The 18,892-nt window shown below is 43.5% G+C and overlaps 1 protein-coding gene across 3 annotated transcripts in view; it reads left to right on the top strand.

The window, feature by feature from the left end:
- The window catches only part of BTBD19 (BTB domain containing 19), a 235,661-nt gene that overhangs the window by 13,160 nt on the left and 203,609 nt on the right, over nucleotides 1-18,892 (top strand). For all 3 annotated transcript variants that reach the window (XM_030206278.1, XM_030206276.1, XM_030206277.1), the window contains one exon: nucleotides 17,967-18,198. In XM_030206278.1, coding sequence (XP_030062138.1) covers nucleotides 17,967-18,198 — 232 coding nt within the window. The remainder of the gene's footprint in view (nucleotides 1-17,966; nucleotides 18,199-18,892) is intronic.

Raw genomic sequence — 18,892 nt, 5'->3', positions numbered from 1 at the left:
ACCGCTGCCAGGAACAAGAAAGGCTTAGAGAAGATTGGTGCTGCCTGCGCCGGAGGGTAGGAAGAGAGGGGGTAGATAGACACGCTCGTCTCCGTCCGCTTCGCTGCTTCCCTGCCCTCTCTGTCTGCGTCCCGCCTTCCTCTGATGTCATTTCCTTTCGGGCGGGACGCAGACAGAGAGGGCAGGGAAGCAGCGAAGTGGACGGAGACGAGCGCGTGCCTGCTTGTTTTTTTTTTTTTTCATTCTAGCGCCAGTCCACGTCATCGTCGTTTGGGGGGGCATTGCCCCCCCTCGCCCCCCCCAGTCTACGCCTATGCTTTGCCTGCTAATTTGCGTAAATTGGAGTCTTATCTTATTTTTAGAAAACAGCTTAAGGCTTTTTTATTTCAAGAGGCATTTGGGTAAGCCAGTTTGTTACCTGTGATATTTGTATTAAGAGGTATAAAAACTATGAGCACTCACGTGTCATTGTCTTAATATATATGTTTTATTGTTAGTATCAGATATTTTGATTATGTGTGTGATATTGTGGTTTATGCAGAATATAAATGTTTTAAATAAATAAATAAACGTTGATTTCACCATTTGAATTGCATATCAAAAATGCCCTCCACATGACTTAAAGCTTGAGATAGAAGAGAATTTGTAGCTTTATTAATAAAAATCTTTTTTAATTTCATTAGAAAAGGTAAACAGTTAGTATTTTGTTTAGTCTAGCATTATTTTTCTTTAGTTTAAATGTAATTGTTAGAGCCCTAGAACAGTAAGAAAAGGTATATATTAGATACTTATCAGGTCTACATCATTTTGCCTTAGGTTAGCTTTCATTATTAAACTAGTAAAAGAGGCCCGTTTCAGAGCAAATGAAATGGGCGCTAGCAAGGTTTTCGTCGCCAACACCCCCCTCCGTCCCTGGGCAACCCCTTCATTGTTCTGGCATTGCTCCGCCCCCAACGTCATGACGTTTGACGCGAGGGCAGGGCCAGGAGCGATTTCCCACCCCCCGCCTCCCTACCTCCATCCCTGCCAACCCCTTCGTTGTTCTGCCATTGCTCGGGCGGGGCCCGGAGCGATTTCCCCCCCCCGCCTCCCTGCCTTCCTCCCTGCCAACCCCTTCGTTGTTCTGCCATTGCTCCGCCCTCGAGGGCGGGGCCCGGAGCGATTTCCCACCCCCCCGCCTCCCTGCCTCCCTCCCTGCCAACCCCTTCGTTGTTCTGCCATTGCTCGGGCGGGGTCCGGAGCGATTTCCCCCCCCCCCCCCGCCTCCCTGCCTTCCTCCCTGCCAACCCCTTCGTTGTTCTGCCATTGCTCCGCCCTCGATGATGAGGAAAATGGTTATTACCGGAGGATGTGGTAAAAGTGTAACTGTGTTTAAAAAAAGTTTGGACAAGTTCGTGGAGGAAAACTTCATAGTCTGTTATTGAGATAGACATGGGGAAGCTACTGCTTGTCCTGAGATCAGTAACATGGAATGTTGCTACTTTTTGGGATTCTGTCAGGTACTTGTGACTTGGCTTGGCCACTGTTGGAAGCAGGATATTAGGCATGATGGACCCTTTCTGTGACCCAGTAAGGCAACTTTTATGTTCTTATAGAAAATAGTTGGAAAGCAGCTGTTCTCTTCCCTTCAGAACTGCAGGGTGTTGCTTCAGCCTAGCCCTGCTCACTGCACGAAATGCATTCTGCACACCTGGCTAAAGCCACAGTGTCAACTTTCCAGCAGTATTTTCAGGCAGTGCCCCTCTTTGTTTTTATAGCATGACAACCATATCCTGATTTCAACACCTCAAACAGATTTTCTGGGTGATAAAAGTAGCCAGCTCTTCTTTAAAAATATCACACATAAACTTGTGGTAAACAGACAAAAGCAAAGTAAAAAAATGGCTTGCTGATGGAAAAAATGCGGTTATCACACTTCTTTTTACAGCTTGCCGAACACCCACGTTCTGTAACAGCCAATAACAAATTCTCTGAAGTCAGCACTATTTGCTGCTTCCTGCATTATTTTTTTTAGTCTGTTACTAAATGCATGCACTTTAAATCTTGCTAACTTGTGATGCATTGCTGGGGAATAATCTGCAGGCGATATGCAAACACTAAAGATGATAATACAGTATATTATGACTTTTTAACAATTCCTGATAACCCCTGTTTCTGCCTCCCTCCCCCCTCCGTTAGACTATCATTTCAGCATTTTATGGCCTCTTCTGTTGTAGAGTTGGCAGGGAACACTTCTGAAACTGAATGCTTCTTCTGTTCTTTTCTTTTAGTCTAATCACATGGGTATGAAGCATGTAATGCTTATACAATTTTAAAATGGTGGAAAGTTTTGGGTAATCGGAAGCATGTGAAGACACTTTATTTAGAAAACTGGCATATAATGTTATAGTAGTCCCAGAAGTTGATCAGACATTAAAGGTTTTAATTAATTATTATTATTATTTGTTGCATTTGTATCCCACCTTTTCCCACCTCTTTGCAGGCTCAAAGTGGCTTACAATACATCATGAGTAATGGAAGAATGCTAGAAAATAAACATTTAGTATTACAGAAGGATCTTGGTCAGCATGATGATAATAAAACAAAGTAATAGTATGCAAGCAGATATTATGAAACAGTTCTGAATATAAATGGGCGAGTTGTGCATATTCACATTAGTTGATCTTTGTGGTAGGCTTTATTAAAGAGATGGGTCTTCAGTAGTATGCGGAAGTTCATTCTTTCGTAGATCGATTTCAAGCTGCGCAGCAATGCGTTCCATAATTGTGTGCTCAGGTAGGCAAAGCTTGATGCACTGTTTGCAACTTTAAAGAAAGAGAAGAGTCAAGTATTACCTATATGATAACACATATCTTTCTAGAATCACTGAAGACAGATCATTTGGAATGTCTGACTTAACAGCATTCAAGTTTAGTTTGTTTAAACTGAGATAGCATTCAAATGGCAGTGTAAGATCATTCATCAGTGGATTGTAGATCTTGATGTTTTTGGCATATATCCAAAAGCCAAAATAAGAACATAAGAGTAGCCATACTGGGTCAGACCAATGGTCCCTTTAGCACAGTATCCTGTTTTCCAACAGTGGCCAAGCCATCACAAGTACCTGGCAGAAAACCCAAATCATAGCGACACTCCATACTACAAATCCCAGGGCAAGCAGTTGCTTCCCATATCTGCCTCAATAGCAGACTATGGACTTTTCCTCCACGAATTTGTCCAAACCTTTTTTAAACCTAGATACGTGAACCGCTGTTACTACATCCTCCAGCAAAGAGTTCCAGAGCTTAACTATTCGTTGGGTGAAAAAATATTTCCTCCTATTTGTTTTTAAAGTATTTCCATGTAACTTCCTTGAATGTCCCCTACTCTTTATACTTTTGGATCAAGTAAAAAAATCAATTTACTTCTACTTGTTCTACACCACTTAGGATTTTGTAGATCTCAATCATATCTCCCCTCATCCGTCTCTTTTCCAAGCTGAAGAGCTCTAACCTCTTTAGCCTTTCCTCATACGAGAGAAGTTTCAATTCCGCTATATCTTTTTTGAGATATGGCAACCAGAACTGAACGTAGTACTCAAGGTACGGTTGCACCATGGAGTGATACAAAGTATTTTTTATCTTATTCGCCATCACTTTCCTAATAATTCCTAGCATCCTGTTTGATTTTTTTGGCTGCCGCTGCACACTGAGCAGAAAATTTCAGTGTTTAATCTACAACGACATCTAGATCCTTTTTTTTATTGCTGACCCCCAAAGTGGACCCTAGCATCAGGTAACTATGATTTGGATTATTCTTTCCAATATGCATCACCTTGCATTTGTCCACATTAAATTTTGTCTTCCATTTGGATGCCCAGTCTTCTAGTTTCCTTCAGTCTTCCTACAATATTTCACAGTTCACTCGTGTTTTAACAACCTTGAATAATTTTGTATCATCTACAGATTTAATCACCTCACTCATTGTTCCGATTTCCATATAATTTATAAGTATGTTAAATAGCATTAGTCCTAGTATAGATCCCTACAGCACTCCACCCTCCTCCATTGAGAAAAGTGACCATTTAACCCTACCCTCTGCTTTCTGTCCAATAACCAGTTCCTAATCCACACCAGAACCTTGCCTCCTATCCTATGACTCTTTAATTTTTTCAGGAGTCTCTCATGAGGAATTTTATCAAAAACTTTCTGGAAATCTAGATACACTACATCAACCGGCTCACCTTTATCCACTTGTTTATTCACGCCTTCACAGAAATGAAGCAAATTGGTGAGGCAAGATTTCCCTTGGCTGAACCCATTAAATCATAATGAGACAGAGTCAGCATGGGTTCAGCCAAGGGAAGTCTTGCCTCACCAATTTGTCTATGTGTTCTGTAATTTTATTCTTTATAATAGTTTCCACTATTTTGCCTGGCACCGACATCAGGCTTACCAGTCTGTAATTTCCCGGATCACCCCTAGAACTCTTTTTAAAAATTGGTGTCACATTGGCCACCCTCCAATCTTCAGGTACTACAGATGATTTTAACAACAGGTTACATATTGCTAATAGCAGATGAGCAATGTCATGCTTGAGTTCTTTATTTATTTTTATTATTTATTTATTGCATTTGTATCCCACATTTTCCCACCTATTTGCGGGCTCAGTGTGGCTTACAATACATTGTGAATGATGGAAATACAATTTGTTACAGTACGATTATGGGTTACATTGTGAAGAGTTATGGGAAGACAAAGTCAAAGTCAAAACATCATTTGGGGAATAGAACAATTGAATTTAACAATGGGGAAATGATAGGGCGATAAACAGTAACAAGAGAACATTAGGGTATAACAATTTTATCTGTGGGTAGAGTTTTAAGTGTGGTGAAAATACGGGGGAAGAGAATTCAGAAGAGAGTGTATTGATGCATTTCTATTAGTGTGTATGGACTTCATGTTACTATGTTACAATAAGTTTTCTCAAAGAGATGAGTTTTCAATAGTTTGCGGAAGTCGGTTAGTTCGTAGATCGTTCTCAGGTTGCGTGGTAATGTATTCCAGAATTGCGTGCTCATATAAGAGAAGGTTGAAGCATGCAGTACTTTGTATTTTATGCCTTTGCACTTAGGGAAGTGGAGATTGAGGAAAGTTCGGGATGATCTTTTAGCGTTTCTGGGTGGCAGGTCTATTAAATCAGACATGTATGCAGGGGCTTCACCGTGAATGATTTTGTGAACTAAGGTGCATACTTTAAAGGTGATACGTTCCTTGAGTGGGAGCCAGTGTAGTTTCTCACGTAAGGGTTTTGCACTTTTTTATTTTGGTTTTCCAAAGATGAGTCTGGCTGCTGTATTCTGGGCTGTTTGAAGTTTCCTCAGTATTTGCTCTTTGCAGCCCGCGTATAGTGAGTTGCAGTAGTCCAGATGACTGAGTACGAGTGATTGCACTAGGCTGCGGAAGACAGATCTTGGAAAGAATGGTCTTATTCTTTTCAGTTTCCACATGTAGAACATCTTTTTGGTTGTGTTGTTCGCGTGAGTCTCAAGTGTTAGGTGGCGGTCAATAGTGACTCCAAGGATTTTTAAAGTTTCTGAGATTGGCAGATTTAGTTTAGGTGTGTTAATAGTGGTAAATTTATTCGTGTTGTATTGGGAGGTAAGTATGAGGCACTGAGTTTTTTCTGCGTTCAGTTTCAATCGGAATGCATCCGCCCAGGTGTTCATGATGTGTAGACTTTGGTTGATTTCGTTGGAGATTTCATTAATGTCTTGTTTGAAAGGAATATATATCGTTACATCATTGGCATATATATAAGGGTTAAGGTTAAGGTTTGATAGAAGTTTTGCCAAGGGGATCATCTTTAGGTTGAAAATAGTTGGTGAGAGGGAGGATCCCTGCGGTACTCCACACTCAGGTGTCCATGCAGCAGACGTAGTTGAATTTGATGTGACCTGATATGAGCGTAAGGTTAAGAACCCCTTGAACCAGTTTAGGACATTGCCTCCGATACCAAAATATTCAAGTATGTGTAATAGGATTCCGTGGTCAACCATATCAAAGGCACTTGACATGTCAAATTGTAAGAGGAGTATATTGGTGCCGGTTGCAATCATTTGTTTAAATTTGGTCATTAGGGTAATTAATACTGTTTCTGTGCTGTGATTTGACCGGAATCCTGATTGGGCATCATGCAGTATTGAGAACTTGTTGAGATAGTTTGTGAGTTGTTTGGTTACCATCCCTTCGGTTATTTTGGTTATTAGTGGTATAGATGCTACTGGTCTGTAGTTAGTTATTTCGCTTGCGTTTTTCTTAGTGTCTTTGGGTATAGGGGTGAGTAAACTTTTTCCTTGTTCCTTTGGGAAAAGTCCATTTTGTAGCATGAAGTTCACGTGGTTCGTTAGGTCTGTTATGAATTGTTGAGGAGCTGATTTCATGAGGTTGTTTGGGCAGATATCTAGTTTGCATTGGGATTTGGCGAATCTTTTGAGCGTTTTAGAGATGAGGTCCTCTGACAGTAATTCGAATTCGGTCCAGATCCTGTCTGCTGGATATATTCCGTCTTCTGGGTCTAGACAGTTTAGGAGTGTGGCGTATTCAATAGGGCTGGCGGGTATTTTAAGTCGTAATTGTATAATTTTCTCCTTGAAGTATTTCGCGAGGTCGTCGACCCCTGGTGTATCTTTGCTGTTATTTGTAACTGGTGTGGTGTCTAGCAATTTATTTACAAGGTAGAAGAGTTTGTGTGTGTCTTTGTAGTTTGGTCCAATCATTGTTTTGTAGTGTAGTCTTTTAGTCTGTTTTATGGTATATTTGTATTTCCTCCGAAGTAATTTCCAGGCATTCAGTGTGTGTTCATCTTTCTTTTTGTTCCATGCGCGTTCTAGTCTTCTGACTTGTGTTTTGAGTTCTTTCAGCTCTTCGGTGAACCATGGATTTGATTTTTTCCTATGTGATGTTCTAGTTTGGATTGGGGCAATTGTGTCTAATGTTGTTTTACATATATCGTCCCATTCTTGGAGGAATTGAATGGTGTCTGCATTTGAGTTCTTTCAGTTCCTCCACATCATCATCCTTGAAAACCAATTCCAGTACAAGCAGATCTCTTATATCTTCTTCCATTAAGACCGAAGCAAAGAATTCATTCCGTTTCTCCGCTATGGCCTCGTCCTCCCTGAGCACCCCTTTTGCTCCTTCATGGTCCCATGGATTCCTTGCAGGCTTTTTGCATCTAATGTACTTGAAAAAGTTGTTACTGTAAGTTTTACCCTCATTCAGATGAGTTCTCCAGCATGTAGCATCAGTTAATAATAGATGTCTTGCAGTATGATTCTCTGAAGAAGCATAGCGAAACGGGACCGTTGGAATCAACACGCGAGCTGGAGTTCACAATAGAAAGATAAGTTTACATATTCATCTAATCTTTTGATTCCATAAAAGAATTTGACATATGAGGATGTGATGCATGAACAGATCTAAAAGAAATAAAACAATAAAGAAAATATAATCTATGGGGTTTTTTCATCTATGATGACTTTTTTCTGCGTGCAATCAATGATTGAGATTTTTTCCTCAGCAGTTGAGACTTTTCCCCCTATTTAATATAGACACTACGGAACTGCTAATATAGTTTTTGAGGATATCAACATCAGCAAGCAGTATCTTTGATCTGTGTGTGGTATGTGCAAAAGTTTAGCCACTCCTCTCTGGTGGTTATTATAAGAAGAGCACACCACTTCCCCCACCCATCCTTTCTTTAATTTTTGATGTTCTACTGCTGATAAGTATGTTTCCTGGATGTATGCTATATCCGTCCCCCTCCTTTTTCAGCTAAGTCAGGATCTTAGTCCTTTTTACGGGAGAGTGGATACCATCAACGTTTAATGTTATTATTTTGAGCTTAACCATCACCACTACACAGCTCTGCAACAGCGTATCCTCTAATAACCTAGCCCTTTGGATCTCCCAGCAAAACCCTCCAGGTTGTACTATTGTAAATTCAGAGAGTGAAGAAAAAAAGAGGAAATAACACATAAGGTACTCCAATCCTCCCCGTCTTTCCTTCCCCTTCATTCCCAGCAAGCTCCTTGTGAACTACTTCTTACTACTGCTTCTAATGCGCTACTAGACTTACACAGCGCTGTACACTTGAACATGAAGAGACAGTCCCTGCTCAACAGAGCTTACAATCTAATTAAGACAGACAAATAGGACAAACAAGAGATAAAGGAATGTTAAAGTGAGGATGATAAAATAAGGGTTTTGAACAAGTGAATAAGGGTTAGGAGTTAAAAGCAGCAGATTTCCTTTGCGGGTTCATCCCAGACAGTAGCTCAAACTTGATCATCTTATGATCACTGTTTTCCAGGGAACCCAACACAGCCACCTCTCACACCAAGGACCAGATCCAAAATGGCTCCCCCTCTTGTTGGTTCCTGGACCAGTTGCTCCAAGAAGCAGTCGTTTATTACATCTAGAAATTTTATCTCCCTGGCACTCCCTGATGTAACATTTATCCAGTCAATATCGGGGTAATAGAAATCACCCATTATTATAGCGTTGCCAAATTTGCCAGCTTTCCTAATTTCTGTAAACATTTCTTCATCTGTCTGTTCGTTTTGTCCCAGCAGACAGTAGTACAGCCCTACAAGAATACTCCTTCCCTTCAGACATGGAATTTCTATCCATAATGATTCCATGCTGCTAGCTGTTTCATGTGGAATGTTTATTTTACTTGACTCAATTCCCTATTTAACATATAGCGCAACCACCCCTCCCTATAATTTGATCCTCTCTATCATTGCAATACAATTTGTACCGTTAACACAGTGTCCCATTGATTGTCCTCTTTCCACCAAGTTTCTGAGATTCCTATTATATCTACTTAGATTGTGAGCCCTCCTGGGACAGAGAAATACCCAGAGTACCTGAATGTAACTCACCTTGAGCTACTACAGAAAAAGGTGTGAGCAAAATATGTTACAAGAAATTATTTACTTGGGGAATATTGCTCTAAAGCACTCGCTACTGTTTATAATATAAGAGCAGGCGCTGTATTTATAAGTTTTAGGATATTAATTTCTCTACCAATCACCAAAGGTGATAATTGCAATAAATTAAATAAATTAAGTATATATCTCTGTTGAAATGCAGTATTCTGTACTGCAAGATTTGAAAGCAAGTACTCAGAGCATGGCACTAAGTTTAAAAGTGTCCATGCGCTATCAGTATAACCTTAACAGATACCATATACACAGAACACAAAGATACTATATTTTTAGCTTCAGAAAAGGTTTATTTTAAAATACAATTGCACACCAAACGAGAGTTCTTTAGGAGATCTTTACAGATAATCTGTACTTAAGTAAGGTAAAGTAGCAGGTCTAGATCAAAAGTTATGTTACTTACAAGTCCTTGTTACATAGTATGAACAGCATGAGGTAAGCACATGTTTGCAGAAGAGGTCCTCATAGCAGGCAGGTGGGCTACAGGTCCCAGGAAGAGAGAATCTGCAGAGAAGAATCTGTGTTGCAGTTGAAGGGAAGCATCTGCTTGTCTGGAACAGCTTCTATCTTTTATACTCTTGCAAGCTGCAGGAAGACATGCCATGAGTATCTCTGTCTTGGTTTCCTGGTTTGCACACGACCCGGAGTAGTTGCAAAGCATTGTGGTATTTTGGTCTCATGTCTTATGACATCACAAGACTTGCTGTCTGGATTTTGCTGACAAATAGTTTATTGTAGTGCAGGGTTTCCTGCTTGAATTTCTGTGATAGATATTCTGATAAGATTTGTCTGGGGCGGCCAGCAGGTGTCCTTTGTCTTTATTAGCTGTATTTCACACCTTTCCCACCTGCCTGTCTCCTTGCCTCTACTGGATACCTTTGATATTTGTTGTGTTGATCAGCCAGTCTTTTTGATCAGAGGATCACCACACATGTCCTCGTCTCATCCATGCAAACGTTCCCGCAATATCTCCAATTTCATCTCCATTCCCCTCCTCCCCCCTTCCTCCCTCCCCTTCTCGTGTGCCCTGTGGAATGCCCACTCAATCGGCAACAAACTTACCTTCACCCATGATCTCTTCATCTCCCGCTCTCTCCATCTGCTCGCTCTAACCGAAACCTGGCTCACCCCCGCCAACTGTGCCTCAGTCGCAGCCCTTTGCCACGGAGGCTACCTTTTCTCCCATTCGTTCCGCACAGCTAGCCGCGGTGGCGGCGTTGGCCTACTACTTTCGCCCTCCTGCAGTTTTCAACCCCTCCTCCTACCACAGTCTCACTGCTTCTCATCCTTTGAAGTCCATTCGATCCGTCTATTCTACCCGCTGCCACTCCGTGTTGCAGTCATCTACCGCCCCCCTGATAAGTCCCTCCCTTCCTTCCTTACTGACTTCGATGCCTGGCTCTCCATTTTTCTCGAGCCCTCATCCCCATCCCTCATTCTTGGTGACTTCAACATACACACTGATAACCCATCTGACTCATACGCTTCTCAATTCCTCACCCTAACCTCCTCCTTCAACCTCCAACTGAGCTCCACCACCCCTACTCACTAATCTGGTCACTGTCTTGATCTCGTCCTCTCTTCTACCTGCTCGCCCTCTAATCTCTGCGTCTCCGCTCTTCCCATTTCTGACCATCACCTGATCACATTCACACTTCATCACCCTCCCCCTCAGTCCCGCCCAACCCTAACTACTACCTCCAGGAATCTCCAGGCAGTTGACCCCCCCCCACCTTATCCGCTAGTATCTCTGATCTCCTCCCGTCCATCACGTCCTCCGAGTCTGTCAACAAGGCTGTCTCCAATTACAATGTCACTCTCTCCTCCGCCCTTGACACCCTTGCACCGTCTGTTTCCCGTCCCACTAGGCGCACTAATCCCCAGCCCTGGCTTAACCCTTGCACCCGTTACCTTCGCTCCTGCTCCCGATCGGCTGAACGCCTATGGAGGAAATCTCGCACCCATACTGACTTTATTCACTACAAATTCATGCTATCCTCCTTCCAGTCCTCCCTATTCCTCGCCAAACAGGACTACTACACTCAATTGACTAATTCCCTCAGCTCTAACCCTCGTCGTCTCTTCGCCACCCTCAACTCCCTCCTCAAAGTGCCCTCCGCTCCCACCCCCCCTTCACTCTCTCCTCAATCACTGGCTGACTACTTCCGTGACAAGGTCCAGAAGATCAACCTCGAATTCACCGCTAAACCTTCTCCTCCCCTTCATCCTATCTCCCACTCCCTCAACTAACCAACCCAGGCCTCCTTCTCCTCTTTTCCTGATATCACCGAAGAGGAAACCGCCCATCTAATCTCCTCCTCGAAATGCACCACCTGTTCCTCAGACCCCATCCCCACCAACTTACTTACCACCATCTCTCCCACTATCACCCCTCCCATCTGTCATATCCTCAATCTCTCTCTCTCCACCGCAACTGTCCCTGACACCTTCAAGCATGCTGTTGTCACACCTCTCCTCAAAAAACCTTCACTTGACCCTACTTGTCCCTCCAACTACCGCCCCATCTCCCTCCTACCCTTCCTCTCCAAAATACTTGAACGCGCCGTTCACAGCCGTTGCATTGATTTTCTCGCCTCTCATACCATCCTCGATCCGCTTCAATCTGGCTTTCGCCCACTTCACTCGACAGAAACGGCATTATCCAAAGTCTGTAATGACCTTTTCCTCTCCAAATCCAAAGGTCATTACTCCATCCTCATTCTCCTCGACCTATCCACCGCCTTTGACACTGTCAATCACAACTTACTTCTTGACACACTGTCCTCTTTTGGGTTCCAGGGTTCTGTCCTCTCCTGGTTCTCCTCTTATCTCTCCCATCGTACCTTCAGAATACACTCTCATGGTTCTTCCTCCACCCCTATCCCGCTCTCTGTTGGAGTCCCTCAGGGTTCTGTCCTTGGACCCCTTCTTTTCTCTATCTACACCTCTTCCCTGGGCTCCCTGATCTCGTCTCATGGCTTCCAGTATCATCTCTATGCTGACGACACCCAGCTTTATCTCTCCACACCTGACATCACTGCAGAAACCCAGGCCAAAGTACCTCCACTCTCTATTTCGGTTGATAACACCCTCATCGTCCCCGTCTCATCTGCCCGCAACCTCGGTGTCATCTTCGACTCCTCCCTCTCCTTCTCTGCGCATATCCAGCAGATAGCCAAGACCTGTCGCTTCTTCCTCTATAACATTAGCAAAATCCGCCCTTTCCTCTCTGAGCACACCACCCGAACTCTCATCCACTCATTACCTCTCGCCTTGACTACTGCAACCTACTCCTCACTGGTCTCCCACTTAGCCACCTATCCCCCCTTCAGTCCGTTCAGAACTCTGCTGCACGTCTTATATTCCGCCTGAACCGCTACACTCATATCACCCCTCTCCTCAAGTCACTTCATTGGCTTCCGATCAGATACTGCATTCAATTCAAGCTTCTGCTACTAACCTACAAATGTACTCGATCTGCAGCCCCTCCTTACCTCTCAACCCTCATCTCCCCTTACGTTCCTACCCGTAACCTCCGCTCTCAAGACAAATCCCTCCTTTCAGTACCCTTCTCCACCACCGCCAACTCCAGGCTCCACCCTCTCTGCCTCGCCTCACCCCACGCGTGGAACAAACTCCCCGAGCCCATACGCCAGGCCCCCTCCCTGCCCATCTTCAAATCTCTGCTTAAAGCCCACCTCTTCAACGTCGCCTTCGGCACCTAACCTCTACATCTCTACCCAGGAAATCTAGACTGCCCAACTTGACATTTCATTCTTTAGATTGTAAGCTCCTATGAGCAGGGACCGTCCTTCTTTGTTTATTTTGTACAGTGCTGCGTAACCCTAGTAGCGCTCTAGAAATGTTAAGTAGTAGTAGTAGTAGGAAGAGAGTCAATTTAGCCTTGAGGCAGTCTCTTACTTGAGAAGTCTTTTGTTAAAGAGGGAGGGAAAGGGGGAGGTGAGGTCAGCAGTACCTTTTGTCTTTTAACTGTCTTTTAAATGTTCCCCAAAGGGAGGGGGAAGAGGGCTTTTGGAATGAAAGCCAGTTCTGCTGCAGTGTCAAATATATTTTTAAAAGCTGCACAGATATATTGGTGTATATATATATGTATCTGATCCAACACAACATCATGCTACACATTTAATTCTGATGATTAAACTCATATCACGCTACATTTATCCCTCTCTTGATTCTAAGTGACAATGTTTACAATATATTGGAACGAAGAATCATAAAATGAACTATAAAAGCTAAAATTAAAAACTCTAACTCTGACCTAGTACAGTAGCATAATTTCAAAAAGAACAGTAGCAAAGATACTGAACTGTTTACGTGGGCATGTGTATTGGCTTCCTTCTCAACCCATGAGCCAGCTTTTAGGTTGCCAGATATGTGCTGTCCCTCTGCCTCCTCAAGATAATGTGGAGCTGCTATCTCCTGAGCTGGTGACCAGGGTCCCTTGCATGATGAGACAGGGTGAAGCTGCTTACTGGAAGGTAAACTATGCTGGGCAAGGGCATGTGCTTAATTTAGTTTGTTGGATACTTTGCTTAAATTAAAGGAAAATGCCATTAATAATCCTGTTTGCAAACACACTTTGAGCTTCCCCAGCACTGACAGCCACGTCAGGGCCAGCAAGATATTTTGTCTGAATGTAGTACCTTAGAATTTGATGAGAGATCTCTCTTCAGACACTCTAATGCCACTTCTGAGCTGGCATTATGATTTTGGTGGTAAGGGCGGCTTTGTTTTGTGCAGTGTTCTTCTCCCAGGGTCGCCCAAATTGGCATAATCAAAAGCCGATTTTTGGCATCCTCAACTGCTTTCCGTTGCAGGGACGACCAAAGTTCATGGGGGTGTGTTGGAAGCATAGCGAAGGCGGGACTGGGGCGTACTTAACACATGGGGTGTCCTCGGCCGGTAATGGAAAAAAGAAGGGCGTCCCTGACGAACACTTGGCCGACTTTACTTGGTTTTTCTTTTTTAACGACCAAGCCACAAAAATGTGCTCTAAATGACCAGATGACCACCGGAGGGAATCGGGGATGACCTCCCCTTACTCCCCCAGTGGTCACTAACCCCCTCCCACCCTAAGAAAATTTTAAAATATTTTTTCCAGCCTCTATGCCAGCCTCAAATATCATACCCAGCTCCATGACAGCAGTATGCAGGTCCCTGGAGCAGTTTTAGTGGGTACTGCGGTGCACTTCAGGCAGGCAGACCCAGGCCCATCCCCCCGCCACCTGTTAAACTTGTGGTGGTAAATGTGAGCCCTCCAAAACCCACCACAAACCCACTGTATCTACATCTACATCTAGGTGCCCCCCTTCACTCCTAAGGGATATGGTAGTGGTGTACAGTTGTGGGGAGTGGGTTTTGGGGGCTCAGCACCCAAGGTAAGGGAGCTATGCACCTGGGAGCAATTTCTGAAGTCCACTGCAGTGCCCCCTAGGGTGCCCGGTTGGTGTCCTGCCATGTGAGGGGGACCAATGCACTACAAATGCTGACTCCTCCCACGACCAAATGGCTTGGATTTGATCGTTTTTGAGGTGGGCGTCCTCGGTTTCCATTATTGCCGAAAATCGGGGACGACCATCTGTAAGGTCAACCTAAATGTTGAGATTTGGTCGTCCGTGACCGTATTATCGAAATGAAAGATGGATGCCCATCTTGTTTCGATAATATGTGTTTCCCCGCCCCTTCGCAGGGACGTCCTGCGAGGACGTCCTCAGGAAAACTCAGGTGCCCCATTCGATTATGCCCCTCTTGATATTTGAATGTTTTCAGCAAAATATCCAAAATTGGATTTAGATATCATATCGAAAATGGCCCTGAATATATCATTCAGTGCAGATGTGATGAAGGAAACTATGCTGGGGAGACAGGCCAAATACTAAAGAGAAGAATCAACTCACATGATGCCAGTGTGGGTGAGCATTTTTCAGAGTCTGGGCATTGTGTCAGTGATTTTATGGTAAGAGTACTAAGAGGTAACCTTTGAAGTTAAGGTGATGAAATATTTTGACACCCATGTGACAGGGCTTAACAAGGATCTGGGTTCATAAAATTATACTGCTTTGTCACCTTCTGATTACCCATCCACCTCTCCCTGTTTCTCAGCCCCTCTTACCCTCCCCCCCACCCCTACATTCCTCTATTATCGGAATGTTTATGTGTTTCATTTATATATATTTTGAAATCGTCATCTTTTGCTCATACCTGACCTGAAGAAGAATGAAAGTTTGTCAAAAAATGTATTGTTAGTTGAATAAAGAAGCATCACCTTATTTTCCTTTGTTTTATTTCTGTTTGTTAGTAGTGGCACAGAAAGGCTGGCTGTCAGTTTGCTGTGAGAATGGTTTTCTTCACTCTCAGATGTTCCTGCTGTGTCACTGTGTCTCAGAGCTGTCGTCAGCATTTGCACAGATAGGTGGCATGGTTAGTGCCAGTGGAATGTTTGTTGGCTTTGAAGAGTTTTACTTCCTCTGTGTGTGCATTTTTTCACATCCTTTTCAGTCTCCTACCCTGCCTATGCCGGAGGGTAGTGAGTCAGAGCTCCACTGCTTCTTATGTTTGTTAGTACAGAAATGGACTTTCCATTGAGTGATCTATGAAAAGTGAAAGTCTTGTGGTATTCAGGATCTGTAGGAGCATTGTTCTTTCCAGTATGTATCATGGAAGAGGTTGAAGATTCCGTGTGGTTGTGCAGGGGAATACCCAGAGCACACACACCAGTGGTTAATATAGGCAACCGAGACCCCTCGGGCATATAGGTTATCTGATATTTACAATAAGGACACAATAATAATCACCCGACACATGGTATTTTCTTAAATATGGCACAACTTGGCCGCAGCTTTATTTAGATACAACACATCTTAAAACCTTAGGTATACCCAAGCCAAATTCAGCCTTCGGCTCATTATCCAACATTCAGCCTTTGGCTCATTAACCAACCGAGTTCGCCGTATTAGCAAGACTGACCAGTCGTAAACATTGCTCCCCGCCGCACAGCAGGGGAGCTCAACCGTAAGCACAGCTATCCTAGCTGCCTAGCTTATACCATCAGGCTTGGGTACCCCACCAAATCCCTTTGTAGCTCTTCCCCCTTTTCAGCGGGGTGCCCTTTGGGCGGCGGGAACGTGCCCATCACACCTCGCTTGCACCCCGCTGGCCTGGTGCGCATGCCCATCGGGGCACGGCGCCATATTATAGGCGGCTCCGTGCACCCATGGGGGCACTGCGCCTTGCTTTAATGCCCCTAAGGAATTTCTGCTGCAAGGCTGATGGCCCAGAGGAGGTTGCAGCCCAGAAAGCAAGTCTCCTCTCTCAACTCTATTTGTTTAAAGATAGAGGGGTAGGAAGAACACATTAAGGGAGGTATGATATTATAACCCGCTTAGACTCTTGCAGATATAGCGAGTTATAAATAAAGTTTTATTATTGTTTTATTATTATACCAGTACAGAAAAGTGCTGCTCTAAAATTAGGGCAATTTATTATCTAGTTACACTTCATATGGCCCAATTTCCGCTGTGAGAACCTGGCTTTACAAATCATAAGATAGTCAAAGATAGTCAATCCGGGCTTGCTTTTAGTGGGCCCTAGAAAGGTGAGTGTAATCATGATCACTTGGGTTAAGTGTTTGCCACATATCCAGCAAAGTATAGTCTTATGAATTTGAATGGCAGCTGGGGCCATGGATTTGTCCATTGCGGGGTCAAACACCCCATTAAAATTGCCCCCCCCCAGAATGAGGGGAAGATCTTCAAAATACTTGAGGGAATGTAGAAGTCTGGTATAAACTTTTTTGTCATAAACATTTGGTGTATAAATGTTGCAAAGGACATATTTATTCCCAGCAATGATCATATGGAGAATAACATATCTGCCTTCTTGGTCGTCCACCACCCAGTGTACAGAAGCATCTAGCCCTTTTCATAACCCCTGCTGTCTTTCCCTTAGCGGGGGATTCATAGCAGACGCCTACTGATCATCTGACCAATTTCTTGTGTTCAATGGATGATAAATGTGTTTCTTGCAAAAATGCTATGGTGGCATGATTCTGTTAAGTGCTGATAAGATTTTTTTTTATTTCTTTATGGGAGAATGGCTCTCACATTCCAAGAAATCAGTTTCAAATCATTAAGTGATCCCACCTGGAAAGAGAAAAAGAAAAAAGACCATAACACCAGGGAGAGTGTCCCAGCCTCCACTCTCCCTAAATTTCCCCAGTATCCCAACAGCAAACCCTCCCCACTGACCCACCCCCTCCTATTCCCTTCCATATCCCAAGAAGTGCCCTTAAAATGACCAGTCCACAGTAACACGGCACCTCTCCCCATTCCACCACCCTAGAAAAAAGAAAAAATAAAAAAGCTAAAATATAAAGCCCCCATCTCTCTTTAATGTAAATACCCAATGAAAACATAGCTGGCAACAGCACGCATTAAACAGTAATGAAAATCTCCTGCTACAGCAAAGAAGAACAGTAAAACCTATAGAAGGCAAAACAATCAGTGGTTCCCGAACAGGGAGAGATAAAAAAAGGATGATATTCTGTCATCCTGCTGCACCGGCAGTCATAATGATCCCGGATCAGGAGACAGCTCAGCAACTGCAACACAGGCCCCAGTGGCCTAGCCGTAGGTTCTTTGCAGGCCACCGCTCTCGGTTACCGCCAGGATCAGATATATGCCATCCAACAGAACTTACGTGGCCCAACAGAAGGCCTAGAAGCACACTCCAGCAAAATAATTTTGAATTAAAACAATGTTTTTTTTACTTTGTTCTCTAAAAGAATTTCTCCAGTCCCCATCCATTCAAGGAGTTTCACAGGGGCTGTAAGATTATCTCTTGCTTTTGGCTTGCATGTCCTGCAGAAGAGTGCCTGAGATTTTGCTGCTGAGGAAGAAGAAGAGTCATGTCCTCTTTGTCCTTTGTTTCAGCAGCCCTTGTATATTTTCTGTTGCAGTGACGTGAAATTTCTTGTGGGAAAGGAGAAGCAAGAGGTATGTGCCCACCGCTGTATCCTGGCTTCCCGCTGCAGTGCGTTTCGTGCGATGTTCAAGCAATCACTTCAGTCCCCAGACTCTTCCCAAGAGCCACCACAGGTCCCTATCATCCTGAGTGATGTACAGCCAGAGGTCTTCCTGCCACTGATCGAGTTTCTCTACACTAACTCTGTGACACTCAACAACTTGATAGTAAGTAGCACTGGTGCAGGGATCTGGGAAAATGCTTGTTTCCTTGAACATACATTTATGTATTGCTTTTCATTCAAACAGGATTCCAACTTGCATTATGTCTGTGGCTCTTCAGGATCCCACAAGTGGTCACTCTTTGGATGGCTTTTTCAGTGCAAGGACATTGTGACAACTTCCATAGGAAGGAAAGGATTAAAAAAAAACAATTTTATGAGGAGCAGGAGAAAAGCCAACCTTTCATCTAATCAACGACATAAATAAATTGATTGCTCTTAGTATGAGCTCTAAAGTGACTATCAGGGTTAGAAATTGGTGGGTTTCTCACTGAGAATAAGGGCGTTACTAGTGGCATGCCACAGGGATTGGTTCTTTCTCCTGTTCTTTTTATTATTTATTTATTTGTGTTATTTTATTTTATTTTTATTTTTAGGATAGTTTCTTAACACCCGGAGTGGCCTAGTGGTTAGGGTGGTGGACTTTGGTCCTGGGGAACTGAGGAACTGAGTTCAATTCCCACTTCAGGCCCAGGCAGCTCCTTGTGACTCTGGGCAAGTCACTTAACCCTCCATTGCCCCATGTAAGCCACATTGAGCCTGCCATGAGTGGGAAAGCGCAGGGTACAAATGTATCAAAAATAAAATAGATACTATTGGAGATTCTAAATGGAATGTTGCTACTATTGGAGATTCTAAAT

This window comes from Microcaecilia unicolor, chromosome 6 (assembly GCF_901765095.1).
Source record: "Microcaecilia unicolor chromosome 6, aMicUni1.1, whole genome shotgun sequence".
NCBI classification, from domain to species: domain Eukaryota; kingdom Metazoa; phylum Chordata; class Amphibia; order Gymnophiona; family Siphonopidae; genus Microcaecilia; species Microcaecilia unicolor.
This window is presented reverse-complemented; position numbering and strand designations above follow the sequence as displayed.